General features: G+C 40.6%; 1 protein-coding gene across 1 annotated transcript in view; it reads left to right on the top strand.

Moving 5' to 3' along the window:
- The window catches only part of STK39 (serine/threonine kinase 39), a 205,771-nt gene that overhangs the window by 28,489 nt on the left and 154,458 nt on the right, over positions 1–22,824 (top strand). Inside the window, exon 2 of the mRNA XM_074967495.1 lies at positions 16,360–16,472. Coding sequence (XP_074823596.1) covers positions 16,360–16,472 — 113 coding nt within the window. The remainder of the gene's footprint in view (positions 1–16,359; positions 16,473–22,824) is intronic.

Raw genomic sequence — 22,824 nt, 5'->3', positions numbered from 1 at the left:
TCATTACACAAAGTAAAACTATTTCCCCATGTTTATTCCCCTCCCCCCCCCCCGTACTGTTCCTCAGACGTTCTTGTCAACTGCTGGTAATGGCCCACCTTGATTATCACTACAAAAGGTTTTCTCCCCCCTCCCCCGCTCTCCTGCTGGTATTAGCTCATCTTAAGTGATCACTCTCCTTACAGTGTGTATGATAACACCCATTGTTTCATGTTCTCTGTGTATATAAATCTCCCCATTGTATTTTCCACTGAATGCATCCGATGAAGTGAGCTGTAGCTCACGAAAGCTTATGCTCAAATAAATTTGTTAGTCTCTAAGGTGCCACAAGTACTCCTTTTTCTTTTTGCGAATACAGATTAACACTGCTGCTACTCTGAAACCAGTGATTGCTCAGAGGTCCCAGTCAGGATCACAGGCCCAATGTGCTAGGCACTGTACAAAGGCTTAGCCAGTACTTGCCCAAAGAGCATATTACCCCCTTATTGGGTTGCCCCACAAGGGCAACAGTGATGGGAGCATGTAATTACATAGACTAGCTCCCTGCATAGTCAGCTGGTTTAATCATTAAATCTCTTAATTTTGAAGGTATCTGTCTTAGTGAAGTGATGGGAGAGTAAGCAAGGCTAAAGGAGAGCAAATGGTCAGAGGCAAAACATAGCTGCGTAAATCAGAAACAGAGAAGTGTTGGTAAAGTCATGTCAAATGAGTAGCAATTCGGTAAGAGAGTTGGACCAAAACTGGGGCTTGAATGAGTCTGTTGGTGAGCAGGGAGACTTAAAGTTGTCATTAGTCTCCCCTTTCCCTTTTGAGAAAGGTGAGGGACTTTGGGGGTGAATTGGCAGGAGCAGCCCGAGAACATCTTGTTGGCCCAGTTTGAAAAGATTTTCAGCAGGGTGAATAAAAATCAATGATTTAAAAAATAAAAAAATCAGATTTTTTTTTCTTTAAATGGGATTGTTTTTGATTTCAATCTGATTTTTTTGATAAAATGCTTTTTGCGAGGAAAAACCTGTCTAAAGATGGTTTTAATTAAGATGCATTATAGCTCAAAGATATCTCATCATGGAATAGGGATTATTAATTCTATAGTATGAGACAATATATTCAAGTAATGTTTAAGAGAAGTTTTGTAAATGAGTTCCAATAGTTCATGGATTAGGGATGCAATCTTATGTGGTTCCACAGGTTTCTGTATAGATTATTTAGGTTAATCTTTCTATCTACCCAATGGGACTCAGTGCTCAGTCTAGAAGATACCATCAGAGATGCTTAGTTTTGCAGTTCTCAAACTGTGGATTTGTGTCTCCAGAAGTAACGTGCTTGTTAACAGCAAAAATGTTTTAAAATAACTAAATATATAGAGAGGCGAGAAATAACAGACCTCAACTCTGTTGTCCCTCCTCAAATTTGTGTACACAGAGTCAATCCCTTACCTTTCTCTAAAAGTGCAAAGTTTCCAAAAGTTCAATGACTAGAAGATTGCTGGGGGAGGAATAGGTCTGGTCAAGGAGAAGAAGTCTGGACATAAATGTGAGAAGAAAGGGACATATGCTTGTTTTGTTAAAATATTATATGTTTGCTGTTGAAGAAAAAAATCCAGAGTACTTAACGTTGTTGTTTTAGTTAAATAAAACAATTTAAATGTCTGCCTGGTGATGTTCTCCTCCTAATACAGCATGGTAAGAAAATCCTGCAAATATTAATGATTAACCTGTTGAATTGGAGATAGTTCACCTCCCAGTGATTTCATAAATATCTGCTTCAATTACCTTTTGGTAAATGAAATAACCAAACAATCAATCATTCATTTTTCTGATTACAGTTGTAAAACTAATCTGAAAAGTTTTTTCAAAATAAATCACTATCTAAAAATGTATAGAGTATATCTTCCAAAAATGAAACCTACATCTATTTCTGAGTTGTGAAGAATATGTATTAATGTTATAACAGCCAACAAGAATGGACTTTTATGTAGAAAACGCTGATTAAATGGAGTGTTCCTGACTAGTGATTTTAAATCCTGATTTAAATTAATTTGATTTAAATCAAATCCACCCGGACTTCCAGCCTCCTTTCCAAAAGGCTGAACCCCCACCCTGCCCAAAAAAAAAAAGCTGGCCAATCAGAGCTGAGAGGTTTTTTTGTTTGTTTAAAAAGTCAGGCGGGACAGTGGCTGGGCAGGCTGTAGAAATTGGCATCCAGGGCAACAGACCTGCTCACTCACCTGCCCCAGAAGGGGTGCTGAGATTAGGAAGAATGTGAGGGAGAAAGGAAGACTGCTAGAGCTGCAACGTGGAGTGAGAACAGGAGCCTGGGCAAAAGTAAAAAATCTGAAGTCTGACTCAGAAAATGTTTGCAACAGCAAAATACTGAAAAGTTTTGGGAGTATTTACATTTTGTCAGTGCAAGGTGAAAATGATAGGTAAGATGAAGAGACCTGCATTACAACTGGAACCACTGAGTCAGGAATGAGAGGCCAAGGTGAGGCCCATGTCAGAAGCTGAGACACTGGGAGAGACCTAGGTTCAGGTGTCTGCAGGAATGGAGATAGATGTCATGGAAATTGGCAACTTCAGAGGGAAAAAGACAAAGGAAGGCCAATATACTGGGTTGTCGGGATTAGTTGTCAGTTTGCAGAGGAGAAGGCAGGCATTTGGGTTAGAAGGAGATGTCAGCAGAGATGACAGAGGCAATTAATGATGTGGAAAAAAGTGACCATTTCCATGCAACAATATCTTTCCATCATAGATAGGATCCAGCTGAAACTTTGGAATGCAAATTTGAGGTTGCATTACTAGAAGAGGTAATGCAAGGAATCAGTCTGAGGCATTGCTAACTTCTGTTATTAGAAGATGTCTGTCCACCAAGACCAATGAGCTCTGGGCTAAAGAGTATTTCAACTTTCCATGTATGTAGGGCTGATGCAGTTATTATAAAGTCTCTATCCATCCCTTCCTAAGAATATTGCTGTTCAGTACAGCACTTTGAGATCATTGGAAAGTGTTAGTGCAAAGAATTGTCATAGTAACATGGTTCAAACACCAGCCTCCAGCAAAAATCTCCTGCAGAAAACTGGAGGCGTTATGCTAACCTTCCCACCCCCAAATCAGCCCTCTAGTCTAGTCAGGCTGAAAACTGTGCAAGAACAGCATCTAGTAAGTACATGTGAAGTGGGCTGATGTGCTGAAAGAAGAGGAATCTTTCCATTAGTGAAAATCTCAACTTTAAATTAATTAAAACACTTCTAAACAGGACCAATGTTTCTCATCTCTATTGTGTGTGCATTTGAGGCAAATAAAGTGTTTCCTTTTTATCTAGTGATTGACTAAATCATATTCACCAGCACAGTATTAAAGGCCAATGTGAGGTCAAGTCTGGTTCCCCTTACCCTGAAATAACTAGTTGTTAATGTGGTGGGGGATTGTTTTGCCAAACAGATGACTCATACTGCAGTTTCAGTGGTTGTGATGTAAAGGTGAAATTTGTTTCAGGTTCTGATTAGCTGAATTGTCTCATAAAATATATCACACCAAGATGTATGCAAGTATAAGTAGTTACTGTAACAGTCCACAACTTCAAAGGAGCATGGATAAAGGACTGCTGATTGGTGTCTCTGTGGCTGCAATCTAATTGTGCTGGTAGCTGTTTACAAAGTTGCCTTAAGTTTCCAATAACTTTTGGAAAAAAAATTGTTCTTAAAGGGTAGAGCAGAATCTCAACTACATGTTTTTGGCACAAAACCTCCGTTTGTTCCAATATGCAGTTGGAAGGTCATGAACCTCCTCAACAGAAAGAAGCCTATAAAAAGGTAAGGTGAAGGGTTGGAACAATGCTCGGAGCAACCCAAAAGGCTCTGCAAGGAGAAGAGACAAAAGGCTGTTTCTCCTATTCAGTACAGAGTGAGAGGGTCTCTCTTCAGATTCTCAGCCTCTGGCTAATGGAGGTATGTTACAGAGGCTGATGCAGAGCCAGCTAGCGCCTCCCTTGTTTCAATGCACCTCAGTGGAAACCCCAGAATGTTCACCTTCCTCAGCAGCTAAAGCTGGATTCTGAATAGCAGCAGTGAAATTCATCAGAATCTTGTTAATTTTATGCTATTTGGCAAAACTCTGAGTAGAGTGGTCTGTCTCCAACCTTGGGCACAGCAGCACAGCATTAACTTACCCAAGTGTTCACATTTGGAAGGCTGTCTCTGCAGCCAAAACTTTTTGATTTCTACTCCCTCAGCTTTGCAGATGATTTCCTGTTCCCTTTTGTTGAATTAAGATTGCTCTTTAGTGGTCCTCTCTCTTGCTCTTCCTCTCCCCATCCAACACATTGGGTGTGTATATCCTCTTGCAGTAGTATCCCTGATCGTGCCTTGGATTTTGGGCCTTTTCTGAGACCTATACCTGTGTGACACAACTTAGGGCCCTTCCCTAGTCAGTGAATGATCATGAATGATTTTTTTTAAAATAGCATTTTCACATTCAGTACACACATCATTTTGACATGCATCTTGCATGCATTTCTGATGCCTATCATGCACATCGCTGGGGTGGTTTTGCTTTAATTGATAAGTAGAAATAGCAAACTCCCAAATATTCTGCATATTTATTTTGCTACTGCAGACTTTTTCTGCATTAGACTTCAGATTTTTACTATTTGAATCTTAATTCATATCATTTGCTATAACTTTTTTACTACAGACATGTTGAGGTGTGATGTTTTGGGGCTGTTTTGCACTTCTCTTCTCGTAACTTTGAAAAAGTCAACTGAAATTATCCACAAGAAAACTGAGGTTCTGGCTTGGAAGCTTAGGTCTGGAACAATACCTTCTTATCTCTAATAGGGAGGGTTTTTCTAAGTTGCTGAGACAAAATATACTCATCCAAAAATTTAGCTTTGGAGTAGTCTTTAAATTGTGATGTCCTAAGCATAACTATATTTCATGGTCAATTTCTTGTCTCATGCATTCCAGATTGAGTCTTAATTGAGAGAGTCGTCTTCAAAGATACTAACAGAGTATTTACTATTTGGTTTAGGGCTTTTCTGTTTCTAAATTCTGCAAGGAATTTATTAAAAATTGTGCACTGAATTTAGAGTGCAACTTGACATTTCTGACAAAAACAGGTAGGAGGAAGTGGTGGGTCTAATGGCTAATATTAGTGACTAGAGTCAGTAGTAGGGCCAGAAACAAAATCCAGGAGGCTTGACATCAAGTAATTTAAGCTATCCCTGCTTCCATTTTTTTAGCTGTGAAATAGAAAATATTCTGGTGGGTAAGCAAGCATTAAATACTTTTAATAGAAATATTTATGTATTTAAAGGTTGAGGGAATTGGCTAGCACATTCCAAAGGAATAGACTAGAGCTGAGTTAACTCCAGAGCACAAGACTTCACTATTGTCATTCATATATATATTAAAATAATCTTTTTTTGTTGATGTGATGCAGTCCAAAGAGAACCCTCTCTTCTTTCTTACACAGCACTGTCATACCTTTTGAGACCTGACATTTGAAACTATCTGATGCATGTGTAAATGTTGCTATAAGTACAAAATGTTGGTCTTGTGGTGGTTGATCACCACGATGTAGGATTACTTCCTCTTAAGTCATATTGTTGGGAATAAACATCCCATTTTCAGTGTTTGTTTGCTTTTTACTAGGTGCCAGCAAAAGTTGAGACACAGGCTTGCATTCTTCTGTCGGGGGTGTGGGGGTGGAGAGAAGGAAATGTATTGAAGATTGATGTTGGTGTGTCTGCACGTACACTGCCGCTGTAGCGCTTACTGAAGACGCTACCTATGCTAATGAGAAAAGCTTATGGCGTAGGTATTCCACCTCCCCGAGAGATAGTAGCTATGATGATGGGAGAAGCCCTCTCATCCGTATAGTGCTGTCTACACCAGGAGTTAGGTTGGTATAAATGCATTGCTCATGAGTGTAGATTTTCTACCCCTGAGCAACGTAGTCATACTGACATAAGTTTTTAGTGTAGACAAGGGCTGAGGGACAGGCTGTCTTTAAGGAAGCAGAGACTTATTACATAATTCACTGAAAACCTACTTTTAATCACAAATACTGTCCAGAACAGTATTATACTGCCTGTTGATGGCTCCTTGTTTGACAGGCGCACTCAGATTTTCACATATCTGTGTTTCACTTCAGAAAAATTTCCAAAGATGTAGAAGAATTAGATTCAGAGATGGCGGGGGGGGGGGGGGTGTTGTACGAGTTGTTTCTTTTGCTAAGTGTAGGATTTAGATCAATGTATATCTGTGAGTAATTTATACTACTTTTAGATTCATGGATTTCCCTTGATTACCATACATAAGGTTTGATTTTAAGCTTAGTTTTGTTGACTGTGGTAAAAGCTATAGGGAATCTTAAATTACTGAGATTTGGAATTATATTTGCTATAGAGAGCATTAATATATTGGACTGCAAATGGTCTTAAAAATGATTGTAATTGACCTTGGCTGTACAAAGATACCAAGCATCAAAGGTGGAAAAGTTTCTGTTTTGCACTCTAAGATCCATACTTTCCAATACATGTGCATCATCTTTGAAAGAGTTTCAGACATGGGAGCAATTTTCCTGGTATTTAATGCATTAAAAACTAAGTTAAGAGAACTCTTAAGATTACCCATTTAATTGCTCATAACCCAGAAAACAGTACAGCTGCAGTTGTATGTGTAACTTTAACATGTTCTTCAAGTTGATCCCATCCTAATGTAAATTATAGGAAACTCTGTTGAACTCAATGGATTTAAACCAATATTAAATTGGTATAAGCAAAGTCAGTCAGGCTCAGAATCTTAAATTAAAAGATTGCACTAATTCTGAAATAATAAAATATTTATATCCTAAATCCTGTCCTCACTTGCTTTTAGAGAGAGAGCAAATACTGGGCCCATAGCCTGATGTCCTCTACAACTTCCTTGCCTACCATATCCAGATCATGTCCAACTCTGCCATTTCATCCTCCCCCAACTGGTAGATGGAACCATTTTCTTCGCAAACAGCTAAAACTTCCCAGTGCTCTCATCACTATCTATTTTGACTTCTGTAAGTTCCCTGGTGTGGCTTCCCAAACGTCTGTTACTCTCTTTAAGTACATTGAAAACACAGCCAGTGTGCTGGTGGTCTATGATAAGTGGGGGGCGGGGGGCGGGTAGGGATGGAAGGTGATCACAATGAGTCTGTCAATATAGTTCTTTGCATTACGTCCATGTTGCCAGAGATTGCCTGCTCTCTAACAGCTTCCAGTGTAGATCTTGGGCCTACTAGCTTAAGATTCCTAATACTTTTTTTTACAGCCGTTTCCGTATTTATTCACTCCTATAAAAAAAAATCCCACAGTGTCATCTTGTTGATGTTTTATATTAAATAGTCCATCATGAAAACCATAGGGTTTAAGGCCAGAGGGGACCATTAGGTCATCTAGTCTGACCTACTGTATATTGCAGGCCGTTACATTTCACCCAGTTACTCTGTATTGAACCTAATAACTTCCTTTTGGATAAGGCATATTTTTCCAGGACGGCCAGTCTTGATTTGAAGACCTGGAGAATCCACCGTTCCAATGATTGATAACACTGTGGGAAAATTTGTGCCTAATTTCTAATTTGAATTTGTCTGGCTTCAGCTTCCTGCCACTGGTTCTTGTTAAGTCTTTCTCCCCCAGGTGAAAGAGCTCTTTAAAACCATAGCGTCTCTGACTCTTGTGACAGCTGTGACTAACAAATGTCTAACTTCCTCAGAAGCAAGGCAAGTAGTTTTTATGGTAGAGTAGTTGCATAGTATTGCAACATTCAGCGATGGAGGGAAAGAAGACTACTTTACCAGCTAGAGAATGGTCTTAGCTTCTGCATTCTCCTTTTGTTTGTTTTTTTGGTCACTACCCAAATAATTAGTTTTGTGATTGGCAGTTGTTTCATGTTTGGATTAGGTGACTTCCTAGTCCCATGTGCTTTTGGGGGAACAGAATGTGTGCAGTTCTCTATCCTATTCTGCAGATTTTTCTAGGGGCTGGCTGCAGAGGAGTTGTGACGCAGTTGCAATGTTCTTTAACGAAAATGGTTCCTTAATGAAAGAGGAAAATATCTTAGTTCTGTAATTTCTTATCACTTAATAAATATCAGACATAGCTAATCTTTATAGTATTTCTCAACGATGGTGCCTGGAAATGACTCTCTTCTGCAGCTGAGGGATAGAATCTTCCTCTTTTCTAATTTTGGTAAATGCAGGGATCTTTATTGCTGATCCTTTTTTCTTTTCCTCCCCTCTAAGAATGGTGAATTTTTGTTTAATACCCACTCTTCTCATCAGATTTTTCTGCCACTCTTCTGTCTTCTAACACATGCTTGTTTAAAACATTAGAAACTCCTCTTGAAAGTTTTTTTTTTTTTAATAGTATTTTAGCAATGGAGAGAGGGATGCATGTTCCTTATCTAGGACTGTAGTGGGATTAAGAAAATATTCTAAGATGCTTTTCAAATTTGAACTCTTTAGGGTTCTTCTGAATTACATATATAGAAAATAGAGCATAGTATTACTAGATTGCAGAGGTTTGTATCTATCATGTTCTTCACTGAGCAATGTAAAAGCAAAAATTCATCACCCAGTGGTGTCACTTTTTCATGGCAATTGACATTTGGAAGTATTGCAAGTAGAAATAAGCTCCTCTCAATTGCTTCCATAAGGCCATTCTGAAGCTACTCTAATGGCACTTGAAATGTTTGTGTTTTGATCTATTGCATGAATCTAGAAAAAGAAATCCGGAGTTTTCTGTCAAGATGTTTAAACTTTAAATAGGATTTTTAGAGATGGGGTATCTTTTTGGTCTACATTTAAAGTCAAGTTCTGGACTTTAAATGTAAATTATATCTATTGTAGAAGGAAATGGGTAACTAAAATTGAAAGCACTCTTATGTATAAGACTGAACAAAGATTCTTTTACTACATTCAGTCTCTTATTTCTCTAAGCTGGAGTTACATACCAAATGGGTTCTTTGTGATGCTCAAAACACAATCATTAGCTGGATGTGTGACACAATAAGGTACTAAATAACTTATAGTACTTTAACATTTCCATAGTTATTCCACAATCAGTTGCAGGACTAGACCGTTTCTAACAGTGATATGACCATTAGAACTTTATAGAGCATATACATTTTATGAACCTGATTTGGACTTGAGCTACCCTACATTTGCACAGGCAAAGTCTCTGACCACAATCGCTTGGGTTTGCTAATGATTTGCAAACAATCCTTTGGACACAGTGTATTCATATTGCACTTGCAAGTGGGGATATGTGGGTGTGAGGGGGAGAGAAAGAATAGTGTGCATGAATCAGCATTTTGAAAACAGAATCTGTAAACTAACTGACTTAAATATTTTTAGGTACCCTGTCTCAAAGTTCATCTCTGCAGATTTTGCTCTGCCTGTGAAAAACAGTAGTTCATCTGACTGTAATAGAATCTGATACTGAAGGAAATTTTTCTCTATTCAGAGATACATAATGTCACTGGTACGATCTGTGGCTATATGTGAATTTTTTCATGATAACCGTAACCAATTAAAATCCAATGGGCAGATCAGTTCTCTAGGGCAGTGCTTTTTAACCTTGTTTCATTTGTGGTCCCCTAAAAAATTTCAACTGGAGGTATGTTTACAATTTTCCTGTTTTGCCAAAAATTATAGCACCTTCCTAGTGGCTAATAGGCATACACATATTATGAATGCATAACACATCGTTCCTCAGCAGACTTGCATGTGCACTCCCTCCTCTCCCCCCCCCCCCCCCCCGGTGCAGTCACTTCTTTCTGTTCTCACGCACTGACCCACCACCCTGCCATTCATTTACTCCCCAGGAGTCCGGAATACACACAAGGCTCTGTCGCTTCCTGTGATAAATGAAGGGCGGGGGCGTAGCTCCCTTTTTATGACAGGTTTCAGAGTAACAGCCGTGTTAGTCTGTATTCGCAAAAAGAAAAGGAGTACTTGTGGCACCTTAGAGACTAACCAATTTATTTGAGCATAAGCTTTCGTGAGCTACAGCTCACTTCATCAGATGCATACAGTGGAAAATACAATGCGGAGATTTTATATACACAGAGAACATGAAACAATGGGTGTCACCATACAGACTGTAACAAGAGTGATCAGGAAAGGTGAACTATTACCAGCAGGAGGGAGGGGGGGACAGTTAGCTATAAAGTCCCTCTTGGTGGCTGTTCTCTGCTTGCTTTACCTATAAAGGGTTAACAGTTCCCCAGGTAAAAGAAAGGGAGTGGGCACCTAACCAAAAGAGCCAATGGGAAAGCTAGAACTTCTTAAAAATGGGGGGGTGGAGGGGGCAGCTTTCCCTTTGTCTCTGGGTTGTTCTCTCTTGGCTGAAGAGACAGGGGCAGCAGGAATCCTGTGTAAAGTTTGAACCAGGTATGAAAAACTATCTTGCATACCTAGAAGGATTCATTGGGACAGGGATAGATGTGATCAAGTTTATTTCTTTAGTTTGGCTTTTGGATTTCTTCTATGCTAAGCTCAGGTATTTTTGTTTTTTCTTTTGTAAAGTTAAGCTGGACCCCAGGGAGCCATTCCTGGTGTTTAATTCCTTTTCAGTTGCTCTATAACATCTAGCAATAGCCTGATTTTTTTTCAATAGGTTTCCTTTTTTAAAAAAACCTGATTGGTTTTGTGTCTTAAAAGGTCTGTGCATATGTTTTTCATTTAGCTGATGGCAACAGCTGGGTTTCCCTTTTGTTTTGTTTTCTTGGCTTCCCCAAGTGGGGGGGGGGGGGGGGGGGTGGAAAAGCCGGAGGGCCTCAGGGAAAACTTCCCAAGTGAGTTTTTACAGGATTTGCAAGAGGCAGTTTTTCACTTAAGTGGTGGCAGCATTGACCAAGCCAAGGTCCGAGAAAAGCTGTAACCTTGGGAGTTTAATACAAGCCTTGAGTGGCAAGTATAAATTTTTAGAATCTTTGCAAGCCCCCACCTTCTGCGCTCAAAGCCCCAGAGTGGGGAATCAGCCTTGACACTTCCTCATTCATTCACCTAGGGTTTAATAATTCTTCCTGCCCTGACGAAATCATCAATTCTTTTTCCTCCCCTCTTTCCGTCCCCTCAAACTTTAAAGTGAATCCGTCTCAGTCCACGTTAATGTATCCTCCATTCTCATTTGATGACAAATAAAACAGACATTTAGAAAGAATGTTAAGCAGTTAATCCTGTCTTGTGCTGCCATCCATCACTGTGTGGTATCTGAGCTTGTTACACAACTCATAAAAAGTTGAATTGAAACAAAATGACAGCCTATTCATCCCTTTAGCCAGGTGGTTCCTTTAGGGCTCCATACTATGCATTCCACACTCCTCCAGGTTTCAGCATTTTTAAATGTTCTGCCTAGTAACTTCAAAAAGAAAAGGAGTACTTGTGGCACCTTAGAGACTAACCAATTTATTTGAGCATAAGCTTTCGTGAGCTACAGCTCACTTCATCGGATGCATACTGTGGAAAATACATAAGATGTTTTTATACACACAAATCATGGAAAAAATGGGTGTTTATCACTGCAAAAGGTTTTCTCTCCCCCCACCCCACTCTCCTGCTGGTAATAGGTTATGTAAAGTGATCACTCTCCACAATTGTAAGGTCACTTTACATAAGCTATGAAGGCCAGCTCTTGTAAAAACACTAGTATTTGTCAAGGATTTATTAAGCCTAATTTGGTAACTTCATTAAAGCTATTCTAAATCTGATGCAAACAGATTTAGCTTTTAAAACTCCTATTTGGGTTCTGTGTAAAATCAGCCTTACAAAGTCCTAACCTACTGTTTGCAGGGAGTAGGGCACTCGATCAGCAAAGCCATCAACTTCTCCTGAATGTATGTTTTCATTTAATTTTAGCCTTTGTTAGCAAAGAAGTCCTTGAAATGTAAACTGAGTGCAATCGATGCCTGTGTCAGGTGGATGACAGCAGCTGTTGCCATAATAGGGTCAGGCCTTGCTAAGCAAGCAGAGGAGCAGCTGCAGTGGCCCACACTGAATCCTTTGGGCTCGGAGAAGTGACAATTAGCAACTCCTCCAGGCTCTCCCTCCACAGAGCCAGACCTTTTTCTAATCCTCCCTCGTGGCAAGCAGATGCCAGGCCTAGAGCTCTGCTGTACTGAAGTTCCCACATCAGCAGGCCATAGCCTCTTTCTAAGGAAGGGGAAGAGAAGATACCTGGCTCCTTACTCTACTGCACCTCCAGGGAGGGGCTAAGGATCCCAGTATAGCCCTCTTGTGGTGCTGGCATGTGCAAGGTGCACAAAGGTCATGCAAGGTCCCGAAAGAGAAATAAGCATTTCATTAAAGATAACTCTGGAGTGATCCAGTAGCTCTACCAGCAGGTGTGGCAAGACTTTCAACATTGACCCTCCAGAGTCCCAGCAAAGCACTTGAACACACAGACAGCTTTGAACACCCAACTAGTACTGAACTCATGTAAAAGTAGCATGAATGCTCAAGTGCCTACAAGGACAAGCAGATCCCTAGGCCTCCAAAGGATTAAGGACATGATTATGGCAAGTGGAGAAGTGAGGCACCTGCCATCGGAGAACAGGTGCTGATCTGACCTCTGGAACTTGCAAAAAATGCTGCTGAAAGGCAATGGTTTGGTGGGACAGGGCAGAGAACGGTCTTGTTTCACTGTAAATTATGCAAGCGACCTTTGGCAATTTGAAAACTCTCCATTCTACGCCTACTAAAGCAGTCATGAGGGAACTTTCCCTCTCCCACCCGTTTCCATCCCCCCGCTTCCAACAATGGAAGAAAATCGCTCAGGGCTTGTCTACATGGGGACATTCAGGAAAGTAACTAGACTACTTTAAATCCCAATTATACCTTTTAGTTAAATTTAAACTGCATTAAACCTCTGTGTGGACACTCTTTCAGAATTAGGGCAGGTCTAAGCTTAAAATGCTGCATCGGAACAGCTGTGATTTAGCACTTAAGTGAAGACACTCCTATGCTGATGGGAGAGCTTCTCCCATTGGTGTAGTTAATGCACCTTCGCAAGATGGGAAAAACCCTCCTGCTGACCTAGCACTGTCTACAGAGGGGGCTAGGTCAGTATAACTGTTGCTCAGGGGTGTGAATTTTTCACACCCCGAGTGACATAGTTATATAGATATAAGTGTAGTATAGACCTGGCCTTTTAGTGTCCAGACGGGATTTAATGCAGTTTAACTAAGCCACTTCAAATTACCACCTTTTGGGGCTTGTCCACACAGTGCAGTGCGCTCTACAGAGGTGTGATTTGTAGTGCACTGTAACATGTTGCAATCTAAGTGCCCTGTGTAGATCCTGCTGACATGATCTAAAAGGTACCCAGTGCTCATTGTTGTAGTGCCATATGAAATGGGACAGTGTAAGTTGCTAGGTTCTGAACTGTCTTGATGAGCTGGCCATATAGCATCAAAATACCGTGGGGCGCTGTGCCTCTCCCTCTGAGCATGAAAATGGAAAGGAAACTAAAAATAGGTAGCAGAGATGGTGGTGGATTTGTTATATTCTAACCACCGAAGGCTACCTGAGCAGTTGTCACTATATATCATGGATGGCTTTTGTCTCTGGCATGCTGCTGAAGGAGACCACAAGTGATCAGTGGCTAGTAATTTTGGTTCATGCTGGAAACAGTGATATAAGAAGTTCTTAAACTGGACTTCGAAGGAAGTTCCTTAAGGAACTTGCATCAAATACTAGTTCAGTAGACACAGGGCAAGAGAAGTCCTTTAATCATAATGCAGAGGATTGGATTGGAGTTGTGTGGTGGGGGTGCCTCTAAGCAATAACTGTATACTCTTGGGATCCAATCCTGCAAAGATTTAAACTAAGTACATGCTTTATTCACATGACTAGTTCAGGTGAAATCAATGATATAATTCCTATAGCAAAGCACATGACCTGCATAAATCTTTACAGGATTAAGACTTGGGTCTGTAATTGAGAACCACAAACCTGGATATCATGCTCCCTAACTTTTTCTCAGCAAGTTTAAAGAGAGAAACAACTAAATCAAATTCAAGTTTAAATTAGAGTAAATGGTGGAGTCTCTGTAACTTGAGGTCTTCAGTAATTCAGCCAGAGGTTATGGGTCTATTTCTGGAATATGTGGGTGAGGTTTTGTGGCATGTGATGTGCAGGAGATCAGACTAGATGATCACTGTGGTCCCTTCTGGCCTTGAAGTCTATGAGAAAAGGGAGGGGCGAGTGAGTAGCAACTAAAAAAGAAAAAGGTCTAGTAGTTGGAGGTGGAATGGGTAGATGTGCACTCTTGAGTTGTCAGCATCCAATAAAACCGGTCATATCCTGGTCCCAGTGTAGTCAGTGGGAGTTGAGCTGATGACCTTAGTGGGGCCAGGATTTTACCCTTGGACTCTTCACCCAGCTGGAAAGTGCAGATTTGGTCGAGTTTCCCTTACTACAAATTAACTAAACTCCTGGCATAGGAAAAGATACATAAAGGGCAAGCTTTTTCTTTAGTTCCTCTATCCTGGTTTAATTCTGCAACAACTCTTCCAGTACGTAGCTGAAATATAATGACACACATTGTGTACTGATGTTCATTGAAAAAAAATTAACAAAAACATATCAGAAACTTGGCTTTTGTGGGGTTGGCCTTTTGTTTCCTGGATGCCATTGCAAGAACAGCTTAAAGACGTGGTTTTTTCCAAGTTGACGGAGCAGATTGAAACAATATTTGTCAAAGGCCACATCCTGCAAAAGCACTTCTGGCTTGTCCTATTGCAGTTGGGTTTTTTTGAGATCCGCTTTATTTTGTAACCAAGTAGATGTACTGAGCTAAAACCTCTTGTTTTGAAGCACAATGTGAACAAAATGTGTACCAATAAACAGTACATCTAAATAACTAAACAAACATCATAACATACACAGTAACTTCTAGTCATGTGGTATTGTCAGTTCTGTTTTCAGATAGGAGGAGGAAGTTCCCTATTGTTCTTAAGCCAGCTGGTAACTGACACCACATTTGTAGAACATAGTAACAAAAGGCTTTTGTTCAGAATTTGTATTCCTCTAGAACAAACCAATTTCAAAGCCTAAGTAGAACATAATGTATGAGCAGGCCAATTTGAATAGAACAAGCTGATGAGTTCAATGAGTTGGTACAAATCCATAATTTTAAATTAAAATAAATAGGACTACAGATAGTAATTAAAAGGATTAAAGTTTGCTGCGTGAATGGACAAAATGCTCCCATCACATCTCTTTGCTCCTCCTGTATAAGGGCTCACTCTGATCACAGCAGGATGCTGAAAAATGTGTAAGCATTTCACTGTCCTTCTCTCTGAATGGGAGTTGAAAGGAATACATTAATTTAGAAACAACAGTACTGAGGTGTCCACTCGAGGGCAAAGAAGGCCAGAGAGCTCTTGGTAAAGGAAGCAATGGTACTGTCAATCCTTCTGACAAAACAAAACACTTACTAAAAACAAAATAGTGTTACTCCATGCAAAATACCATTGGACAGTTCTAATACAGCATTGCTGCGTCTGAGAACTAGAAATGGTATAGCCATGCTCAACACAGTTGAGACTTAAGTCCAGTTTTTCTGCAGCCTGCATATGCCTAATTAGGATCCTCACAAGGAAGCAGTATTTTGTCCTTATATGCTGCTCCCCAAGGTCAGACCTCACTATTGGGTGCTCATCCACCTCACTGTCAACAAGCAGGAACACAAAAGAAACTGCAGAATTTTTGGCGCACGCATCTTTACTAGAGCTTCCCTTAGTTCATTACATTGCATGGACAAAATCCTAAGAAGTTTGGACAGTCCTGAAACAATTGAGCAAAGGAAGATTTTGTAAAAAAAAAAAAAAAAAAAAATGTTTTGGTGTTCTTTGTAGTAATATGCTAACTCTGTGTGTAATGGAAAGTTTAAATTCCAATTGATTTGAAACTGATGTGTTCCGGGATGAGGCCCCCACCTTCTTAAATTTTATGTTATTTAGGTAACTCCATAGTTAGGTTGCAGTCATCCCATTTTATAAATGTGGAAGATGAGAACTGTTTCTAGAAATTAGAAGTATGGGACAAACACCAAAATGAAAAGATGAAAAATATTAAGTCTTAAAACTTTTTTCTTTCGGCAAGAGTGTGTATGTGTGTGTGTGTTCTCACTGAGAGCCTGTTCGTTTTTGGAATGTCCAAGTAGACGCCTAACTTTTGTTTCAAAAGTTAGGTATTTTCTTCAAATTTCTTAGCTACTGACTAGCACTTGATTCTTATGCATGACACTTCTTTAAAATCTAACTAAACTTTTGTGGTGTTTATATATGTAAGCATGTATTCCAATTCTGTTCTTTTTCAGGTAGTGGTGCTACAGCAGTAGTCCAGGCAGCGCTATGCAACCCCAGGCAAGAACGTGTAGCAATAAAGCGAATCAACTTAGAAAAATGCCAGACCAGTATGGATGAATTGCTTGTAAGTAAATTCCAAGAGAAAAATGTTGGTGGACAGGTCGTCTTTTGCCTGACCTCAGATTTTTATGCAGAAAACAGGTTGAAAAGGACCTGGGAGACATGTGCCACTGCACTAATAAGTGAACTGTATCCAGATCATCCAGTAACCATACTACCACAAAACATCTCAAATGTGCAAAAACAAGACTGCAGACATTGAATATGTCAGGACTGTATGTGTTGAGGTCTTTGGAAGAGCTACTTCAAGCCTTAGCCATTTCTTACAAGTGACCTGTCTTCAGGAGTTTGAAATTTGACCATAAAAATGTTTGAACTTCATATGTTAAGACTACTTACAAAAAGAAAGCCATGTCTAAATCAAAACTTAACATACATAAAGGGAAAACTTACATTTGGGGGGGAGGAAGGGATGGACGTGCTATTTGGGTTAAAAATGTCAATGAAGAATGGCAGCATTTGACATGGTTTTTAAACAAACAAACAAACAACCCGTTAAAGTTGCAAGATTTGGAAAAATAATGTCTATATTTGGTCTTAAAATGGATTACAGCACACTTAAGAGCGTATCTTTTCACAGATCAGGATTTTCATATCACAGACCTAATATGGGTTTGTGACATTAGCTTTAATCCAATAGACCATACCAACCGCTTCAGAAAATTCTTGTTTGGATCACTGATCAAAGGGATACAGACTTTTTTTTTTTTTTATTTAAAGTGGGTTTTTATACAATAGCCACTTTAGAATAGTAGGCGTTTATAAGGTCAGTGCACCAGTGATGGCAGTCTATCAGATTAGTGAGTCACTAAGAACTCTTAGCAGACTTTTTTTTTTTTCCATAACTCTTCTATTCAGGTGCTTATAAGACCAATCACCATGCTATCTAGGCAGCATGACAAGAATCCAAGGATGCAAAATGATCCCAAAAGGGGGAGTACTACTTTCTGCTTCTCAAGTTGCTGTTACCGGGAGGGTATGGATTTTTTTCTAATGAAGAAACTTGTAATACTACTTCAAATGCTGTTCCCTATATGCATTCCACTGTGGGATATGCAGGTGCTCGGAGCCAAAGAATTTTGAAAGCATGGTTCATTGGCCCACATGTGCACCCCTGCTCATCCCTCGTCCCTGACCGACGAAATAAAGGGTGGTGCAGATCTACTGCCTCTTTACATAGGTGTGCGCAACACATTTTATTAGGGTGTGCACCCAGGGGAATTTTTTTTTTAAAGGCAAACATTTATTGAATACTCAATCATAAAGGACATTTTTATTCATCAAACAAACTAAAGAAACTAAAACTTAACTAAACTTAATTTTTTTTTTAAATTAACAACTAAACTTTACTTAAAAAATGCAAACTTAAAAAATGAGACACAAAATACCAAATTTTTGCTGTCGTGATAACCAGGCATATACAAAGATACAGTCAATTTTCATGATCTTTATCTTTAACCAGATAATGAGCTAACCCAAATTGACCAAAATAGATTAAGGTTTCTTCATCTTCCTGTCCTAGAGAATGAGACGTCGCTCACCAGGTGTTCTGGATTTAAATTCCTCAATCACATCATTGTAATTAACTGACTAAGTCAATTCTTGTTCAATGTACAAAATCATGAGTGAGTCGAGGTGCTGTTGGGACACTGTACTTCTTAGTTTGTTTTTTACATGTGCTAGTTTCTAAAAGTTTCTTTCACGTGAACAGCTTGTAACAGGTAAGACTGCAAAGCATTGAATAGATTTGTAAAAGGCCTGGAACATGGAAGACTGATCCAATTCCTTTAGCCAATCAAGCCACTCTCTGGTGGTGGTCGTAGTGCTACCTTTAGGAACAGATCCGTCATAACTCCTGAAGCAATCTGACTTCAGCTTCCAACTCATCCAAGGACACTTTAAAATTGTTGGTAATGATTCTCATATCGTCCCTGCCAATGTCTAAGCTCAGCAGTTTTCCCATTGCAGTCACAATTTTACAAGTCTCCTGTTCAAATCACTGGTCAATGCCGGTAATCACTGAGTCTACGAGTGGGTAAAATGAGGTTATTCTCTCCTGCTCCTCTTTTGTATCAAAGTGATGCTGGGACTCAAACGCATCATCAATACGAGTGGACTTTTTTTTCCTCTTAACTGGGGGAATCGATATATCATTCTCTACACACATTTTCACACGGTCATTGAAAATAAATTGAAAATATTCTGGGCCACTTCTCATCGCAGCCAAAGAGTTACTCAAGCTTTTCACCTGGTCATTTCAGTAAGTAAGATGAGATCTGGAGCTTGAAGAGCCTTACTCACTTTTACCGCCATCTGGAGAATAGGGTGTATCATGTCAAGGGCAAAGATGAACTTGAATGAATTTAGTTCATGGATAACACCCCTGGCTTTTATTTTAGCGTCAGCAAGGTGAGTTGTTTCGATAATCTCTTTTAAAGCTTGTAAAATGATGGAGTAGTTTTTGTTTTACAGCAGCCACTGCTTTTGCTTTGCATGCCCATTTTGTGTTTGATAGTGACTTCAAAGTCTTCAACTGGGATTCTACTTCTTGTGAAATCTTCGTGTGAAGTGCATTACTGCATGTCGCACAGGACTCTCCTCCAAGAAGGCATAAAGAGTCTGAATAACACCAAAAAAAATCACAGGTCTGGTTTTTGTTTACTTGAAGTGCATGCATCTACTAGGACGAGGTTCAAACAATGCACATAGCAGTGTACATAGAGTATTTCACTGTTTCTTTCTTTACATTTCATTTGAACTCCCGCAGTACATCCAGACATAGTAGATGCACCATCAAAACAGACAGACATCACTGATGACCAGTCAATTTTAAGAATGCCAAGGACATCATTTAACTAGTCAAAAATAGACTGAACATCAACTGTTAATAGTCTCTGAACAGACATAATGTTCAACTGGACTATGTTTTTCATTGTCAAAATAGTGCACCACAATGGACATCTGTTCACGGTGTCCACAGTCAGTAGTGTCGTCTGCAGTTATTGAGACGATTTTTCCATTTGGTGAAGACACAATCTTTTGTTGCACAATGTTATGCAAGGCCACAATTAAATCATTTTGGATGCGATTACTCAGGTAGCATTTCGAGGAGATTGTTGCAGATGCTTTGCCATTACGGGATCATATTTTTGGAGCATATTGACAGGTTTATTTCTAAATCTTTTCTCAAAACTGTCAGCTTTTACATTGTGACCCCTGAATGGTCTCCCACCTTTCACCAAACACAGAACAATGTCAATCAGTCGCTCCATTACATTTCGGTTATGGCACTGTTCTTCTTGTTTAGACAGATAAGTCTGCTTGCCCTCATCCAACAATACATCAGTAGGTTTCCCTTCATTAAAACTTGACCATGAAGAACAGCTCAACACATGAGATTTTGACAGTTGGTGGTTTTTAAAACATTCGTTAGCCCTATTCCAGTTTCTTAATCCCTTATCAATAAATGCTGGATCAGTGTGACCTTTGTTTGCTGCATCATTAGAGGAGAAGAAACGGCAGTAAAAGCAAAGTGCTGCGTCCTTTGATGGGCTATATTCTAACCACCTATACATTTCATATCAATCGGACTGAAAACTTCTTTGTTCATTCCCTATTTTACTTCTAGGAAACTTGCTCAATGTAGGCTGATAAGGAGCTGTAGATAATACAGACCGGCGTTCTTATCTATTTTTTGGATATCGCAGACCGGGTCATTAGATGGAATGTTTGATGGCTTTGAATAGGAACTACACTGACCTGAACTAAGAGAGAGTCTGTTTCTCTTGGTCATTACTCAGTTTATTGCACGCACTGGAACTTGTGATGGCATTATCTTCATGTAAGTTCTTAACCGAGGAGTCCGATTTATTTTCTCACCGCTTCATGGTCTGGGTCAGAACCTCCAGTATCTGAAGCTTCAGCTTTCTTCTTTGTCTGTGAAAATATATTTAGATATCTATAAATAGCATTTATATTCTAGAGTTTCTGGTTTTTTTGTTTAAAGTCTGTTTTATGTTTTATAGTTAGCCTCCCCAACTTGAGGAGCACTCCTGCCCCTGCGCGCCCCCCCCTCCCCCCGGTACCCTGTTTGGGTACTGGACTATGCCCAGGACTCCGGGCTTCAGAATTTTTGCTTCTTGTCCACTCTCCTTCTCAGTCAATGTGCCAAGTCACACCAAGAGGCCCAGGCATCAACTCTGACTAATGCTACAACTCCTGTCCTTTCTGGGGGTCAGCTTAAATGCCAAAAATCCATGCTCACCCCACACAAGCAATATCTATGGTGCTGCTCAAGAGGTACCTCTGATTAATATTTGTAAGGCAGCTATGTGGAGCTCAGTCCATGTGTTTACTAGACACTGTGTCTTGGTACAGGACTCCTCTGCTGATACAACTTTGGAACAACAGTTCTTTGTTTGGCTCTGCTATCTATGACCTCGCACCCTCCTTCTGTTTGAGTTCTACTTGTCAGTCACCCACAGTGCAGTACACATAGGTACTAACATTTGAAAATCACTTACCTTTTATAGTAACTGGCAGTTCTTCAAGATGTGTGGTCTACTACATGCCCTCCTTCCCCTCTGCTTCAGAATGGATTATTCTCTGATTCATGGTGGAGAAGGAACTGGAGAGACAGTTGGTCCGCCCTGCCTTTTATGCCTTGGTCAGAGGCATAAGGTGATCAAGAGACACTGCTTTCAAAGTTTTCTGGCTCCGGGCTGATGGAGTGCTTGCCTACCCACAGTGGAATGCAGATAGAGACCACGTATCTTGAAGAACCTCCAGTTACTATAAGCTAAATTAAATTTATCTTCCAAGAGAAATGGTCTCCTTGATGTGGAAATGCCAAGATAAAGGTGTCTTGAATTTTGCCCTTGATACATTGGGCTCTGCCATCTTCTTCTGATAGTATATCCTGTAGTCCTGGGCTCTCCACTGCAAATGTTCTTCATTTGGTTCTTGATGGCCTTCCCCTTGGGATTATATAGTGCAAACTACATTCTGGGGGCCACATCCAGCTCTTCAGATGTTTTAATCTGGCCCTTGAGCTCCTGCCAGGGAGCAGGGTCCAAGACTTGCCCTGCTCTGGCTCTCCAGCCGGGGAGCAGGGATGGAGGCTTGCCCCGCTCTGTGCGTGCTGTGGCTCTGCGCGGCTCCTGGAAGTAGCGGCATGTCTCCCCTTCGGCTCCTACACATAGGGACTGTGGCCAATGGGAGCTGCAGGGGTGGAGCCTGTGGGCAGGGCAGCGTCTTCGAGTAGGAGCCGAAGGTGGGACATGCTGCTGTTTCCGGGAGCTGCTTGAGGTAAGCGCCCCCCAGAGCCTGCACCCCGACCCCCTCCTGCACCCCAACCGCCTGTCCTAGCCCTGATCCTCCTCCTGCCCTCCAATCTCCTTGGTCCCAGCCTGGAGCACCCTTCTGCACCTCCAATGCCCCAGCCCCACCCCAGAGCCCGCATCCCCACTTGGAGCCGCGCTCCCCTCCGCACCTGAGCCCCCTCCCTGAACTCCTCATTTCTGGCTCCACCCCATAGCCCATGCCCCCAGCCAGAGCCCTCGCCCCCTCCCAACACCCAATTTCATGAGCATTCATTGCCTGCCATATAATTTCCATATCCAGATGTGGCCCTTGGGCCAAAAACTTTGCCCACCCCGATATAGCGTGATGGCTTAACCAACTGTAGCTGTTTGTTTTCAAGAGGATTGTGGTAGAGGAGTTGTCTTCTGAAACAGCTTAGTTCCAATTTATTTGGGCTCCGTAGATAATCAGAGCTTTAAACTGGACCTGGGTGGGGAAAAGTCTCCACTGGAATGTGGTGAGATATGTTAGCACTTGTCTGCTACTTCCCCCCCGCCCCCACTCCCAAAACTGCTATTTTAAAAAGTGTGAAGAGACTTTTGTTTCATATTACTTTAAAATATCTTACTTAAACTGGCTCTAGAGGCAGCTCACAGGGAAAGGGTTAATCCCAATCTTGTCAAAAGGGATTACTGCCTTCTCTTAAGGGCTACCTTCTTGTAAAAAGAAAAGGAGTACTTGTGGCACCTTAGAGACTAACCAATTTATTTGAGCATAAGCTTTTGTGAGCTACAGCTCACTGTAGCTCACGAAAGCTTATGCTCAAATAAATTGGTTAGTCTCTAAGGTGCCACAAGTACTCCTTTTCTTTTTGCGAATACAGACTAACACGGGTGTTACTCTGAAACTCTTCTTGTAAAACATTCTCTGTCAGAGCTTGAGGAATCCACATGTCTGTCTGTCAGTGCTAAGATGTCTTGCCTGTCTCCAAAACAGAGGCAGTTATCTTGACCTTTTGATGCCATATTGCCTTCTTCCTTCCCCACACTTTTATT

Source organism: Natator depressus, chromosome 11 (assembly GCF_965152275.1).
Source record: "Natator depressus isolate rNatDep1 chromosome 11, rNatDep2.hap1, whole genome shotgun sequence".
NCBI lineage: Eukaryota > Metazoa > Chordata > Testudines > Cheloniidae > Natator > Natator depressus.
Note: the sequence above shows the minus strand (reverse complement) of the source record. Positions and strands in the feature narration are given on the sequence as shown.